At 41.5% G+C, this 17,180-nt stretch overlaps 1 protein-coding gene across 4 annotated transcripts in view; it reads right to left on the bottom strand.

Annotated features, from left to right (window-relative positions):
* Nucleotides 1-16,338, bottom strand: part of LOC144611952 (electroneutral sodium bicarbonate exchanger 1-like) — an 88,148-nt gene extending 71,810 nt beyond the window's left edge. For 3 of the 4 annotated variants that reach the window (XM_078431307.1, XM_078431309.1, XM_078431310.1), the window contains exons 1-2: nt 16,037-16,338; nt 7-91 (exon numbers count right to left, since the gene is read on the bottom strand). In XM_078431307.1, coding sequence (XP_078287433.1) covers nt 7-91; nt 16,037-16,084 — 133 coding nt within the window. In that variant the 5' untranslated portion in view covers nt 16,085-16,338. The remainder of the gene's footprint in view (nt 1-6; nt 92-16,036) is intronic. The other variant, XM_078431308.1, reaches the window with a different exon arrangement.
* Between the last annotated feature and the right edge of the window lie 842 nt (nt 16,339-17,180).

Below are 17,180 nucleotides of genomic sequence, written 5' to 3'. Positions count from 1 at the left end.
GCATACCTTCTAGCTCTTCTTTTTCATAGTGAATGTTGAGAACTGAACTTGTTCCACCTTGGTCCACCACAGCCTCTTCATCATGCCTCTGCTGGAAATAGAAATCATTGCATAAGTCTCAACGTTACGGATAATGTTGTGTGCACCACTTGATGCAACAACTATCTTCGACATACCTTCCAGCATAAAGCACTGGTGCAAATTACTCAGAGCTCCCAAGCTCTTCCTCGAGAAATTCAAATGGAATGGTGGATACAATAGATTAAAATCTTGTCCGCAAAATAGGTCAGATATCAGTAAAGCAGGCCATTTGCTATGCCACAATCAATGGGTCAGGCTTGGTGACATTTGAAAACTGATGTATCATAATGTTTATCAAGATTAATAGGCAGACATCTTGAAGTCAACTTTGAAACACTCTTGGCCATTTTATAACACACCTAGCTGTAGTTTTTCAATTGTATTTCACCTTAAAAAATGTACCAATTCCCTGCCTTTGCAAGCATTTGCCGACAGATTGTTTTAATCTATCCACGAGGACCAAGTATTGCAGCGATTAATAACTGCCTTTTTACCCAAGAACCAGATTCCAGCCCAGCTCAAGCCACAAGACCAGAAGATATAAATCTCCTCACTGGCTTGAAGACTATTAATAAAAAGGAATATGGACAATCTTTACTGGGTAATTCAAAGTATCAAGGATGTGTGGCTGTGTCTGTGTGTGCGCATGTGTCGGAAAACACCTGTCACACAGTAATTCAGCGATCTCCAGAAAGGTTAACGATATTAGCAATTTAGTTTAACACTTTTTGTTGTTTGTAGATAGCAAAAAACCTCCTCTGCACCCTTTCCAAAGTCTCCACATTCTTCCTGTGATGGGGCGATCAGAATTACCCACAATATTCCAAATACAGCCTAACCGAAGTCCTATACAGCTGCATCATGACTTCCTGACTCTTGTATTCAATATCCCAACCCATAAAAGCAAGCATACTATATGCCTTCTTTACCACTCTATCGACACAAGTTACCACTTTCAGGGAGTTATGGATTTGGACCCCAAGATCCCTCTGTATATCAATATCTTCTGCCTTGTTCCATGTCTGATATTACACTGCACACGTGCAAGAGTGTGCACACTATTTTCTTTTTAATTCTTGATTAAGTCCTAAAGAGAGTATCAGTGTTTTGTTTTAAACCATTTGCAAATATCAAAACCACCCAGAAGCAATACAGTACAGCAACAATTTTTACAGCTGATTAGTGCAGGCTCTCAAAGACTCGTGCTGTGACGATTCCAACACTACAGCTGGCAAACCTGTCGCAGGGAAAAAATCTGTTCCGTCAGTTAGGAATTACTAAGTAAATGTGGAATAAAACTAAACCAAGCTTGCTTGAACAGAAATTGCCCACAAGACACAAAACAAGGACAAAGACATCAAACACTTAAATTGCACATTTGTAATAAGCACCGTCTAAAAAGGAAAACCTCCCCCCAAAAAATCTTGGTCATGAAGTAGCTGATAACAGTCAAAAGGCAGTACACCTGCAGAGATTTTTTTGCATCTTGATATTCTTCCCATGAAGATTTGTGCTTAAGTGGCAAGATTTCTCGACTAATTTGTCAGCTGATTAACAGTCTGCCAAGCTTCAACATGAATTTCTCTACCGGCTGCATCTTGCAAAGCATCATCGTTGCAAACAGAATGCCACAACATTTGATCTCTGGTTTGTGCTGATTTAGCTAATGCCTGCAGGGCTGTGATAGATGATTCTAGGATGGGAAGAGGACATATTGGCATTTTAGCTTTCAAAACTAAAATCTGTCGAGTTAATCCTTGCAAGATACAACTGTCTCAACAAGATTTGAGAATTATGACAGTGCTATTTAGCAGGCTGGGCAGTCTGTCAATTGACCATTCTTCTCATTGTTAGTTAGCTCACTCATTCTATTAGCTCTTCCCTTTACCTTCTGACCTGCAATTCATTTCCCACGTGGCCCACAGTGCAAGTTTTGTGCATCATTTGCCAGAATATGCATGGCCTTTATTGCACTTTAAATCCAGATTTGATGGAGGATCCAAATTTAAGTGCAAATGCATCTGCAGGCTGAGGGCTGCTACCACAGAGCTCTAGAGACCCAAATTCAATCCAGACCCAATGTGCTGTCTGTTTGGAGTTTGCACATTCTCCCTGTGACCGGAGGATTTCCCCCAAGTGCACCAATTCCCTCGCACATCCCATTAGACTCACTGACTGATAGGTTAATTGATTGCTCTGCTACCTTTATTGTAGGTGGTGATAGGAGCATTGAAGTTGAGGGGCATGGAAGGAAATAGGTTATGGGGTGGAAATGGGACTGATGGCTATGTTCTGAGAACTAGCATAGAAGGCTATACATCTCAGCACGGTGATGCAGCGGTAGAGTAGCTGTTTTGTAGCACCAGAGACCCGGGTTCGATCCTGACCTTGGGTGCTGACTGTATGGAGTTTGCATGTTCTCTCTGTGACCGCACAAGTTTTCTCCAGGTGCTCCAGTTTCCTCCAAAGACCTGCGGGTCTGTAGGTTAATTGGCTTCTGTAAATTGCCCCTAATGTGTCGGACATAGCACTAGTGAACTGGTTATCAATGGTCAATGTAGACTTGGTGGGCCAAAGGGCCTGTTTCCATGCAATATCTCTAAACTAAACATATCACTGAGTATGTTGCAAGACAATGAGAAATATGAGAAACATTAATTAGCTCCTTTCAAAGTTGAATTTCTTGTACTTTGGATTTTGCCCTTGGGTACATGCGTACAGTAATACCTCGATTTGCACAGCAGGGACAGAAGCAAGTGAATAACTTGTAAGGGTCACAACAAGGACACCATCCAAAATAACTTTGTATTCCCTCACTACTCTACTACAAAACCATCTAAGATCACATCCACACGCGAGGCTTGAACCCATGGCATTCTTATTTAGACTGTGTGCAAAATCATTGAACAAATCCAAAAAATTGTTTCACACTAAAAGCCTGTTTCAATGCATCACTAAACTAAAGAACTACGATATTTTTTTCCCTCAAACGCATAGGGATTTTCCTTTGGAAATAATTGTAGATCCAGGGGCAAACTGTGTTTGCTTTGATAAATCTTCTTAATCCCACTGTGTCACTGCATGCTACATACAATATATTTTTGCTTCATAGTTCACTACAGGGAGCACAAATACAGAGAGATTAGTTTATCTCGGCATCATGTTTGGCTCAGACATTTTGGGCCGAAGGACCCATTCCTTTGCTGTTATGTTCTATCCGCCATAACCTAATACAGTTGAATGGCTTTTTCTTTAAATTTTTACTTTATAAAATAGTTGGCTCGGTGGCACTGCAGATAGAGTCACCACTCACAGCTCGAATGACCTGGGTTCTGACCTCTGGTAGTGCCTGCCTGGAATCTGCACATTCTTCCTGTGACCATGTGGCTTTCCTATGAGTGTTTCCTCCCACGTCCCAGATTTGCTAATTATTAGGTTAATTGGCCGCTGTAAATTATCCCTTGTGCGGGTGGACAGGAGGAAAATCAGGGGGTGTTAATGGGCACAGAGAACAAGTTACAGGAAATAAGTGGAAGAACAGGATTGTACTGAGAGCTGGCCTACACTTAAAAACCAAATGGCCTCCGACATCATGATGTAACAAATTTGAGATAATAATTATTAGATGGTACTACGTGCAAATCAATAGTATTTTTAGTCAACATCCCGAATCGGAGAATAACCAGACTTTAAAATTACTGAACTAAAGCCACAGATGTTTTGGAAGGAACCCAACCCGAAACGTCACCCATCCATGTTCTCCAGAGATGCAGCCTGACCTTCTGAGTTACTCCAACATTTGTGCCATTTAAAAAAAAAACCAGAGGTATTAGTTTGTTATTTTGTCTCATTCAAGTGATTTAAAAAAAAATCAATTGAAAGTATCGAAATCCATTTAGTGTTTTTGCACCTGTTCGTTTTCGTTTGAAAAGAGCCTACTTGAAGGCTTGAAAATAAACATATTAACAAAACGCACAGTGCCCAATATTATCTGGGAAAATGGCCAATTTTGTGGATGTTGTTAATTTCTAGCACATTTCTTTAAAATTCTAGCACAAAAGATAATGGAAACTAGATTTGCCAGGAGGATTTGACATCCTCTTGTCCTGCTGTTGGATGAATACAACAAATAAATCTGTGCAATCAACTAGAAACCAGGTCATGGCACTTATTCAATTCTATAATTATCTAAAAAACCTTCAATTATACAAATATTTACTCCTGATGCAAATCCACAAATATCATATAGTCACAGTTGCTTACAAGATGACCTTATATCCAGTTGCTTACCTCAGGATAGAAATAAAGTTGACCAAATGTTTGCCTTAAAGATAAGCTTCATGGATCGAACAAAAGTTAAAAGTTTTAACCAACAAGGTAGTGTTAAAATCCAAAGATCCACAGAGCAGTCATTATCGGTTTGAGTGGCAAAGAAGCTTCAATGAACTGATGCGTTCCAAAACACTGGGCTGAAAGCCAAAGGATGAATAAATACAGACATCAATACCTATGCTATGCAGTACCTATTTGCTGCAGGGGATTTGCAACCTAAAAATATTAGTTAGTTTGTCACTTGGACCGTTTTTGTCAAGAATATACAAAAAACAAGTTAAAATCAGAGCCTTGTTCGTCAATATGGTCCACAATCACAGAAGTGGTCATAGCTACAGTTAAAAAGGAATTAAATAAACAGAAATAAAATTAACCACTCTTCATCAGGAATACACTTAAAATAACCAACATAGGCTAGGCATTACTCATACAGGCTTAACAATCTTAGTCCTTTGGTTACATGCCCCTGGTAAGCAGTCCTTTTGTACAACTTCCACCATTCAACAGGCAGCATGCAGTATTTTCATCTAAATAGAATTATCAATTAAGTCATTCTGAAGGGGCTTTTCTTGCCATTCATCCAATTAAAATCTGCTCCTTTCTCTGGTTGCACCAGTTATTTTCTTCACCAATGCAAAGTAAATGGTCTACAAATATTTTGATAATATTTCTGATTTGTTTAAAATATATATATATATATACACATTAAAAGGCCCAATATAAATTTGATTGATGTTGCATACCTCCACACATTTAACTGGCATCTCAAGTTTTAAAATTGCAGTCAAATTAATCACTACAGTGAAAATTTAGCAGAGACCAACATCAAGATTGAGCTTTCAGAATAGTTTAGGTCAGGAACAGAACTAACCGCACAGAAAGCCTTGTCGGTGAGGAATGTTGACGCTATGAATGGAACACTTCTGACACCCAATGTTAGTAACAAGCATGCACAGGTCAAGCAATACAATATGACAGCGCTTTTTGCTCCATTCTTTGTTGTAGCATCAAGGTCAAACACAGATACAGTTAGTATCCAAATATAATAGCACTGAACCAATCTATTTAAATGGATTGCAAAGGCAGTTCAGCCCCCACTTCAGTGAGTGGGTAAAGATCAGGCAAATTGAATTTAAGTTTAGGTTTATTATTGTCACATGTACAGAGGTGCAGTGAAAAGTTTTGTGTTCTACTCAATCAAATCAGATAAATACAATCACGCCAAACTAGAGTACAATAGGTAGAGCGAAGGAAAGGATATAGAGTGCAGCATTGTAGCGCATCAGTTCCATATACAAACTCCAATGTCTTTAATAGACTGTACCCTAGCTTATGGAAGTACCGTTCAGAAGCCTGACGGGAGGGGAAGGAGCTGTTCCCAAGTCTGGTGTTGCACACTTTCAAGCTCCTGCACCTTCTGCCCAACAGGAGTGGGGACAAGGAGTGACTGGGCTGGGAAGGGTTTTTGATTATGTTGGCTGGTTTTCCAAGGCAGCATGAGGTGCAGATGGAGTTGATGGTGGAGTGTCTGGTCTGTGCGATGGACTGGGCTACATCTACAGCTCTCTGCAATTTCTTGCAGTCTTGAGCAGAGCTGTTTCCAAACCAAGCTGTGATACAATCAGACAGTATGCTTTCTATGCTGCATCTGTCGAAGTTTGTAAGTGCCATCGAAGACTTGCCATATTTCATCAGTTTCATAATGAAGTAGGGGTGTGCTAAGGTGTAGGTGTATTATTGTCATGTGTACTGAGGTACAGTTAAACTTAAATTGCAGTTCCACAACAACTGAAGACAGTTCTACAAGTGAAAATATAATTGAAAATTAACTGACTAGTAACAGAGAAATAGTGTTCTTTATTGCAACCCATGTTAACTTGTCATGCACATGCAATAAAACCGAATTGTGATAAAATGGGTATCCTCGCACAGTACTAGGAAGAGAGAATGTTCTTCAAATTTCACCAATGAAGTGTCCTTCCTTACAGCCAGCCTCAAGAAATAGAACTTTCTCAGCAATTGGGGAGGCTGGTAGCGGAACAAATGCATGCGACAATGCTGGAGGGCTTTGTGGATTCTACCCCGGGTGGGAGGGTGCAGAGGGTGGTGCAGATAAATCGCAAGAGGATTTCAAATTCTGAACAACACACGATGCACATATGAGTCCACCTATGAAGCTGCTCGGGGGGCAGCCAAATACCTCTTCCAGATCAGAATGCTGAAGATGCATGAGCCAAAGATTGAAGATTCCCACACTTCACTATCTTCTGCCCAACAGGAGAGCAGAGAAGAGGGAATGACCAGGGTGAAAAAGGTCCTTGATTATGTTGACTGCTTTCCCCGAGGCAGTGTGAAGGGTAGATGGGGTCGATGGTGGGGAGTCTGAAGTGTGATGGACTAGGTTACAAATCTCTGCAATTCCTTGCAGTCTTGGGCAGAGTTGTTCCCAAACCAAAATCTGTAGAAGTTGGCATGAGTTGTTGGAGACATGCCAAACATCATTAGTTTCCCCGAGGATGTAGAAGCATTGGTGCGTTTTTTTGGCTTAGCTTCAATGTTGTGAATTATGTGGAACACGTCAAAGTCACAAGTGAATTTATGGTGCCATTCTCACTAGTAGAACTCTATCTCCCTCGACTGCTTTTCATAACCAACAGTTACCAACTTTAAAAATCAAAAAACGTTTATTTCAGGATTTCCAGAATTTGAAAAGTGCTGGAGATTTTCAACAGGTCAGGCAGCATCTGTGGAAAGAGAAACAAAATTAACATTTCAGATCAAAGATTTGAGGCACAGGGTCTTTGAACTGAAAGGTTAACAATCAGCCAGTGGTGGCAAGACATTTATCCAGTGCAGCATAGCATCTGTTATAAAATTGGAATCTGTGTAGGAATTGAAATAGCCTTCTCATTAATTATTGTTTCTACTTCCTTTATATGTTTAGGTTTATTACATGTCAGGGAAAGCCATCCTTTCTTCCACTGTGTATACTCCAACAACAAACTCCCACCCACTCTTATTATCATGTATTTCATATATACAAGTTCAACAATGAGCCAGCTGCTTGTGGCTCATCTAATCTGTATCAACGTTAACCTCACATAAGAGTCATTTCCTCGCCCTTTCCCAACAAATTATTTTCAATACTTCAAGATTGAAGTCACTTTTCCAAAAGTATTTCATATCCCAAGATGTTTCCATGTCAATAACTTCGAACTAAATACTAATTTGCAAGCAACATAGTCCCTCAAATGGATACACCGATTCTGTTGGTGCCGACAAATGCTTAAATATTGCCCAAGAAAACACACTTGCTCTTCTTCTAATGAGATCCTTCACAAATACAAGTGGTCCTATCCAAAGGTTAACAATTCAGTTCATGCACCACACCCTCAGCACTGCACTGGAGGGGACCCTGAATTAAGTGCTCGAGTCTTTGGAGTCAGGCTTTAACTCTCATCCATTGGCTTAAGCAGCAAGAATGCAATCTCTTCAAAACCCAACTGCATATTACATCCCTTACTTTAAAAGTTTCACATTAAAAGAGTGAAAAGCCTCTAAATGTTTCTATGGCCATTTCTGACCTTCAACTGCCTCTGGAATATGTCCATCACTCATTGGCACCTTCAGAAAATAAACATTTAAAAAAAGTGAAAACAATTTACAAAACTGGCATTATACAATAATTACAACAACTGTTGAAATGTGCATTCTGCATCAAAATATACACAAGTTTGTTTCCCCAAAATCAGTCAAAGAACATTTCAGATTACAAAATAATTCTGCGGTTAATCTCATTTAATTCGACTGCACAATTACTGGGAGTATGAGGAATATTGAGATTTCAAAAGAAAAGAAAATCAATGTTTCTGACATCCTGCAGCATGCCAGGGAAATTCTGTCATCTATTGAAAGTAGAAAGGACACTCAACATTCACAGGAATCAGCTGACACTAAATGCCTGGATTTAAAATGTCATCACCAACAAATGTACATGTACAAAACATCCCACGTTGAATGCATTCAAATTACAGAGAGCACATGTACAGATTTGGAAAGACTGAAGGTTGTATTAGAAAGCTCTAGTATAGGGGAGCTGATAGTGAAGTGACTTCCAACCTCAATGGAATAAAGACATAGTTTATATTTCTCTTTATTTTTCCTAAAGCTGAAAGGTAACATTCAACTTCGCTGGTAGTAGTAATGAAGATTGAGGTACCTTTAAAATATCAAAAAATATCAAATTATCCAATATATTATCTAACATAATTTGACACCAAACCAAAAAATAACAACTAGTCAAATGAGGTATAGGAGCAAAGAGGTCCTTCTGCAGTTGTACAGGGCCCTAGTGAGACCGCACCTGGAGTACTGTGTGCAGTTTTGGTCTCCAAATTTGAGGAAGGATATTCTTGCTATTGAGGGCGTGCAGCGTAGGTTCACTAGGTTAATTCCCGGAATGGCGGGACTGTCATATGTTGAAAGACTGGAGCGACTAGGCTTGTATACACTGGAATTTAGAAGGATGAGAGGAGATCTTATCGAAACGTATAAGATTATTAAGGGGTTGGACACGTTAGAGGCCGGAAACATGTTCCCAATGTTGGGGGAGTCCAGAACAAGGGGCCACAGTTTAAGAATAAGGGGTAGGCCATTTAGAACTGAGGTGAGGAAAAACTTTTTTCAGTCAGAGAGTTGTGAATCTGTGGAATTCTCTGCCTCAGAAGGCAGTGGGGGCCAATTCTCTGAATGCATTCAAGAGAGAGCTAGATAGAGCTCTTAAGGATAGCGGAGTCAGGGGGTATGGGATGAAGGCAGGAACGGGGTACTGATTGAGAATGATCAGCCATGATCATATTGAATGGCGGTGCTGGCTCAAAGGGCCGAATGGCCTACTCCTGCACCGATTGTCTATTGAGGTGAGCATGGATGAAGGCTTCAGCAGCAGTAAAGACAGGGACAGAATTGGGTAATACCATGGGGAATGGAAATAATAAGCTTTAGTTATAGTGCAGATATGTAGATTAAGAATCCAGATCATATAATACCAAGATTGTAAGTAATGATATACAGTGGGTAGTGTGTGAGAACCTACATGTACAGCGAGGATTGGCTGTGATGCCTCATGTACAGTCCATCAGCTCACTGATGCTCACAAGGATTTATTTTCTTAAACGTGAGATCAGCTCATTCCTATAAAGCAACACAAGAAAGATAGGGTGCAAATCAACCAACATTGTGAATGGATTCTCCTTTCATATTTTCTATACTGACCTTCCATACTTTGCACCATAATGAACTGGTTAATCAAAATTAGAGCTATACAGCTCGGAAACAGGCTCTGCAGCCCGACCCGTCCCTGCCGATCAGACATGGCCTGTACAGTTGAGTTTCTGGTCAGTTTTTGACCCCAAGAATATTGATTGTTCAGGACATGGTAAAGCTAAATAAAATGAAGGGCAAGAGGCTTGAATCTCTTGCTGGAGAAGGTTATTGCCCAAAACATTTGGAGTGCAAATGTTACTTGCCACTTCTAGCCTAGCCTGAATGCTGTCTATGTTTTGAGCACAGACTGCTTCATTTTCTACACAAAAATGCAAATTAACAAATATTCCTATTTCTGACTAAAAGTCATTGAAGCAGCAGCAGCAGCAGATGGTTGAGCCCAGATCACAACCCCAAAGAACTGCTGCAATTATATCCTGAAGTCGAGGAAATATACATTCAGCCTCTTGTGTCCATCCTGCTCCCAAGGGAGGAATTCTATCAGTCCCATTTCCTCTCTCCTCAGGCCCCTGCAACTTAGTCTTTCGCACCTCCATCAACACTCCTTTAATTCTGTTGCCAGTTACCTACACTAAGAGGTAATTTACAGCAACCAGTTAACCTACCAACATATCTTCAGGGTAAGAGGAAACCAGAAGAAACCCACAAGCTCACAGGGAGAACTTTCAAACATCACACAGACGGCACACAAGATTCAGATTGAGCCCAGATCCCTGGGACCATGAGGTAGCAGCGTTAACTACTATGCCACTCTGCTGACCTTTAACAACCACAAACATCATCTATGGTGCTTATTAGACTCCATCCATACCAATACAAGGCAGAAAGTTGGGATGATGATCCAAAAACAAATTCAACTCCCACTATGATATTCATTCTATTAAATTATTTACAGTAAAAGGTAAAAATTGAACTAAATCACATCAATAACATACCGATATTCTTTCAAGGCTTTCTGGCAATTAAAGCACACCTTTCCTCCTGGTTTTCCCTTATCTATTCGACTATTCTCTAAAACTATAGATTTGTCAAATACTATTTCCCTTCCAGAAATCCATGTTGAATTTGTCCAGCCCCATTGATATTCTCCAAGGATCCTATGCTTTATAAAAGCAATGTAACATTTTCCAACACTACTGGTCTAGGTCCAACCATGGCAACTGCTTTGTCAGACTTTCCATCCATTACATGGTCAAAAGCAGATGACTGCTCCATGTTCAACTCCATTCACCACTGCTCAGCAAATAAAAAAACAAAGGGGAGAAGGCAGGAACGGGGTACTGATTGAGAATGATCAGCCATGATCACATTGAATGGCGGTGCTGGCTCGAAGGGCCAAATGGCCTCCTCCTGCACCTATTGTCTATTGTCAAAGACAACCCATGCAGCGTAGGTTCACTAGGTTAATTCCCGGAATGGCGGGACTGTCGTATGTTGAAAGGCTGGAGCAATTAGGCTTGTATACACTGGAATTTAGAAGGATGAGGGGGGATCTTATTGAAACATATAAGATAATTAGGGGATTGGACACATTAGAGGCAGGAAACGTGTTCCCAATGTTGGGGGAGTCCAGAACAAGAGGCCACAGTTTAAGAATAAGGGGTAGGCCATTTAGAACGGAGATGAGGTAGAACTTTTTCAGTCAGAGAGTGGTGAAGGTGTGGAATTCTCTGCCTCAGATGGCAGTGGAGGCCAGTTCGTTGGATGCTTTCAAGAGAGAGCTGGATAGAGCTCTTAAGGATAGCGGAGTGAGGGGATATGGGGAGAAGGCAGGAACGGGGTACTGATTGAGAGTGATCAGCCATGATCGCATTGAATGGCGGTGCTGGCTCGAAGGGCTGAATGGCCTACTCCTGCACCTATTGTCTATTGTCTATTGTCTATGCCTGATTGCAGCCAGATCTTGGCAATATAAATGTTACTTGCAAATTATCAGCCCATGTCACAAAAGTGTGAGGCAATAATCATCTCAAACAGGAGATCACAGCTTTAATGGCATCACCACAGATCCCCATTATTAATATCTTTGGGTCAGCGTTGACCAGGAACTCAACTAAACCAGCCACACAAATACTGCAGCTATAAGAGCAGTTTACTGGCTAGGTATCCTGTAGCAAGCAACTCGCCCAACACCCCATAGCCCTTCCACCATCTACAAGCTCAAGTCAGGATTGTGATAGAATACTCTTCACTTGCCTGGATGAGGGCAGGTTCAACAACACTCAAGCAAATCAACACCATTCAGGACAACGCAGCCCACTCAATCAGCATAAATCAACCATCCTAAATATTCACTTCCCCACCACCATTGCGTCGGTTGCAGAGTACGCAGCCTACAAAATGCTCTACAGTCACTCACCCAGTCTATTCTGACAGCACCCAAGACAAGAGGGCATAAGTACAGGCGAGAGGGAGGGATCCAAAGAGGATCATTTTCCCCATGCAGAGAGTGGCTGGAATCTGGAACACTCTGTCTGAGGGAGTGATGGATGCAGAGACGCTCATCTATATATTAAAACTATCGTTTGTTTGGTTGTTTGTTCGTGAACTACAGCCAAAACAGTACACGATAGCGCAACAATTTTAGGCCCATCTTACTCACCATCGTCCTTTTGGTGCTAATGGAAGAAGTTTCATTGAAATCGGTGTTATATTTTTAAAGTTATTCACATTTTAAAGTTTAAATCTATCTCCTAGGGAGGGATGGGGGAGGGGGGTAGAGGGAGGGAGGGGGGAGGAGGGAGGATAAGGGGGGGTTGGGGGTGATGGTGGGAGGGGAAGGGAAGGGGGGGGAGGGGAGGAGGGAAAGGAGGGAGGGTGGGGGAGGAGAGGGTGCTGCACCAATGCAGGAAAGGTTTGAGCTCAACGGGTCCACTCGGGCTAGTAACATTTAAAAAGCATCTAAACAAGCACTTTAATTGCTAAGGCATAGAGGGCCATGATCTAATACAGATAAGTGGGATTAGTATAGATAGTGCAATGGTCGTCATAGATATGGTGGGCCAAAGGGTCTGTTCCTGCACTATATATTGTCACAGTCTCAATGTAACATTGAGATGTTCAGGACAGCTGAAAAGGGTAGTGAATCTTTGGAATTCTCTCTCCAAAGAGCTATGGAGACTAGGATGAAGTGCATTAGTCATCACAAACATGGTGGCAAAGGACCTGTTCCTGCACTATATGACACTACGACTTCAATGTTCTGAAGGGCAATAAGTCTTAGCTTTGGCTATAACACCCAGATCCTAAAAGTGATTTTTTTTTAAATCAAAATGTTTGTCCCCTCATTACCACATTTCCATACTGACATTATCAATTTTAGTATTCTGTGAGCAAAGGATGATGTGACAATCAGCATGAACACTCTGAACATGTTGGATGATGGAAAGGGAGGGATACTAACCCGAAGGCATCGAGTCGAAGATGCCCTGTCAAACAAAAAAATTAATAAACCAAATAAATCTAACAACTGGAGAAACATAGATTTCATGGAAAAAAAGAACCAAAGGCAGATAAAGAGGCAATAAGTAATGAGAAGTCAAATAGCAGTGAATAAATTATGCTAGAATTGAAGCTTGCAGTAGGTGTAGAAACTACAAGGTGAAAAGCTCGACAGGTAAAGGGTCAGAATTAATTGTGAACCGCTATTTCATCTCCCAGCATTAACACTATGAACAGACGGTACATTTAAGTCCTTGATCGCCTCGACACAGCAGTTTTGACTGCCTGACCGTGGGTGAAGAAGCACGAAAGAGATAAGACTTTCTTCTTACCTTCCATCACAATGAGGAGGTGCCTGGAGGAGAGTCACTGTGATGGATATTTGTGCTGAATTATGTAGTTGTGTGTTTTTGTTGCTTGTGGCTGCATGGTAAATAAATTTCGTTGAAACTTGTTTTTGAATGACAAATAAAGAAATTCAATGAGCAAGAACAGAAAGTCCAATGAATCAACAACTATCCAATGCTGTTGCAATGGAAAGAACTAGAGACAGAGATAGACGATCAAACAAAGGGAGGATGAGCAAAAGATCAAGAACTTGCTTTTTTTGTGTACCAGGGCCTCCAGAGAACTTCAATTACTTACTTGTAGGCTTTTGTAGACAGAAACACATTTGTAGTTCCTGCTCTGATCAGCATCCTGCGAGGAAGTATATACAAGGACGTTAAACAAGAACACAACCATGGTTAATTTAAAATGTTTAACCAAGACGTTCATACACTGGAAGCAGTGGAGAAGAGCCATGTTGTAGATTCCTAGTATTGTGGATCCAAAGTGAAGATGAGAGGGACTCCGATATTTCAGTCCAGAAAGAAGACATCCAAGAGGCAGTCCACAATGAAAGACCGATGCCAGGAAGCTTTTCTGTACACAAAAATGATCAATATACCGGATGGATGAAAATGCAGAGGCCAAAATCCTGGAATAATTTAAGAACCAATTGGAAACTGCATATCTTGCAAAATGAGCAGCAAGCACTCAGTTTGTGCACAAATGAACAAAAGGAGGATTGCAGAACGTTGACAGTTTTAATTTCAGGTCTTATACAAGCAGAGGCAAGGGTGCATACAAGAAAAGCTAATCCAATTTCAGCATTTGAGGAGGTGAGTACAAACATTTCATGAATAATTTAGGAAGTGAAAACTTCATTGTTTTGCAGCTGATACATACAATGAGGAACAAAATAAATCAGAACATGTCACGACTTCCAAGCTGAAAACATGTGTGATGATTGCCTTCTGCAGGAAAACAGGATAAAAGCATTTTTCTTCATCCACAAGGCACGTAAAGGTAAGAAGCCTCTCTTACAGAAGCAGTGAACATGAACCGCCTTTATTTGGCAAGGCAAATGAAGAATAGAGAGTCAACAATAATATGAACAGAGAAGGTGAATTGGCACATTTAGGTGCAGTAAAATACCTTTGGTTTTCACTTTTTATAACTTACCACAAATCTTCTGTGGAAAAAATGTAGAGAGGTTTCACCAAAACCAAAAATTCCTGTTGATGTTTCGATACTTTGGAACAAAATTGCTTACGCATACAAAAGTTCCCATTCTGATGTCCAGTTTGGGTAAACTTACCTGTCAAGTCACAGTCTGTCACACAAAGGACTCTGAAGAAAAAGTAGGAAAATGTCTTTTATAGAGTCATACAGCATGGAAACAGGACCTTCGGCCCAACTTGCTCACACCGGCCAACATGACAGATACACTTGCCCCACCTGCCTGTGTTTGACCCAAAAGACAATTAGGAAAAAGTACCTGGAGCTTGTTAACGATGGAGTAAATTGCATGTCACTTTACTGCATTTTGGCTAACGGTAGCAAGGCATAACTACAGCTTCTGGTGTAATGTTCCAATATAAATAGAGTTTTGTATCTGGTCAGGGAAAAATAGTTGACAAACCAATTACCATTCAAAACAGCACCATCTCACTTTTCCAGCAGCTCAGTGTTTGCACTTGCAGTATTCTGCAATGAGGCCACATCTAAAACTCCCAATGATGCAGTACCTTTAAGAGGTTACGTACCATCTTACACAGCATATAGCGCACAATATATTGCTCAGTTTACAGTGAGCTACAGCACTCATAACATTGAAACACAGCTAGAAATAGACAAACATGACACACGTACAATCAATAGCAGTATGTAGCAGACTCCTACAATCCAAGCAGAGAGAGGCAGAGTTCTGACTCCACCAGATGAAATACATTTCAAGCCAAAAGCAAAACAGCAACAATCAGGGCTAAGATACTGAACGGCAATCTTCGATAAAACTTTATTATAATATTCATGTTACAGCAAAACAAATCAATCACAAAACTACCTGTCACAAAATCTAACAGGCTGACATATTTGACATGTTCTTGGCCCAGAATTCATTTTCAGCGCCCTCAAGGTTAATCTGTAATGTACAGGCATTATGAACCGACTCCTTCCCCTCCCCCCATCATTTCTTCCTCAGCCCCCGACCCCTTCTCCCTCCCGCTCCCTCTTTCAATGTACTATTCTGAGCCGTTTTATCCGAAGCGTATTCAGCAGCAGCAGCCAGCACTCAGGAAGGCAGAACATGCACGCAACACACATGACAGAAATATTAAATGGCACTGCCGCATTGGCTGGGACAATAAATATTACCTTCTCAGTGAGGAGTTTAAGACAATGTTTAAGACAATGGATCAAGCATTAAGCGGCGCTCATCACTTGAAATGAGTCCGGTACCTCCCATCCCATTTAAAAGCAAACGCAAGGTGTTGGAGCGAGATTCCAGGGACCAGGGTTCTGTCACACATAACATTTATACACACACGACGTACTTCAGAGGTCACAGTACCTGATAACCCAGAGTACATTCAGATTCCTGGCTCCCTGCCGGCATCATTGATTCTGACAGAAAAGCTCCTTTTTTATTTTAAAACCTTCGTTGTTATAGTCGAAGCCGAAAGGTGTCCGATGGCCGCTCAGCAGGGGATGAGGGAGGGAAGGAAAGGGGGGGGGGGGGGGGCGGCGGCGGCGGCGCGTGCTCAGTCTGGCGCCAGAACACAGCGTGCTCGCTCGGTCGGTCCTCACCGGCGGCGGCAACAGCGGCTGCAGTTACAGAAACGGCGGCGGCAACAGCGGCTGCCGAAACTGCAGCAGCAACACTGTCAGCAGCAGCTGACAGCACCATCCTTATATCTCCCTTCTGAGTGGGGTAGACCGCCTCGGAGCCGACGAATCAGGATCTTTCGTCCCTTGATCAATGCACAGCGGAGGACCGGTGGAGGAGAGCATTTCAGGGATGAACACAACATCGATATGGAGATTTAAAAAAAAAAGATGCAGCGATTGTCATGTTTATTTATAAACACCACATAATAGACGTTCACAATGGCCTGCTCCTTATTTAGATAGAAGATAGACACAAAGTGCTGGAGTAACTCAGCGGGTCGGGCAGCATCTCTGGAGAGAAGGAATGGGTGACGCTTCGGGTCGAGACCCTTCTTCAGACTGAGAATCAGGGGAGAGGGAGGGTAAGGTGTGAAAACGACAGATTCAGTTATTTAGATAACTTATTTATTTTGAAACTTTTTATACATTTTATCAGGATCTGAATCAGGCCAGCATTTATTGACCATCTCTAATTGCACCTGAGAAGAGGGGGTGAGACACCTTCTTGAACCATTGCTGTCACTGTGGTGAAGGTGTTGTTGGGGAGGGCGTTCCAGACTTTTGACTCAGTAATAATGAAGGACAACATATTTCCAAGTCAAACAGGCAAAAATGTGGTAAACAGATTTCAATGGTGAATAACAGAGGACTGCAGATCATGGAAGGAAAGAGAGGAGAAGGATAGTGAAGACGGCATTGGTATGCTTGCCTTCAAAGGCTGAGGCATTGAGGATAAGTCTGAAGAGGGGTCCTGACCCGAAACATCACCTATCCATGTTCTCCAGAAATGCTGCCTGACCCAACAAGTTACTCCTGCACTGTGTGTC

This window comes from Rhinoraja longicauda, chromosome 42 (assembly GCF_053455715.1).
Source record: "Rhinoraja longicauda isolate Sanriku21f chromosome 42, sRhiLon1.1, whole genome shotgun sequence".
Taxonomy (NCBI): domain Eukaryota; kingdom Metazoa; phylum Chordata; class Chondrichthyes; order Rajiformes; family Arhynchobatidae; genus Rhinoraja; species Rhinoraja longicauda.
The sequence above is the reverse complement of the archived record's forward strand: the minus strand, read 5'-3'. Positions and strand labels throughout refer to the sequence as shown.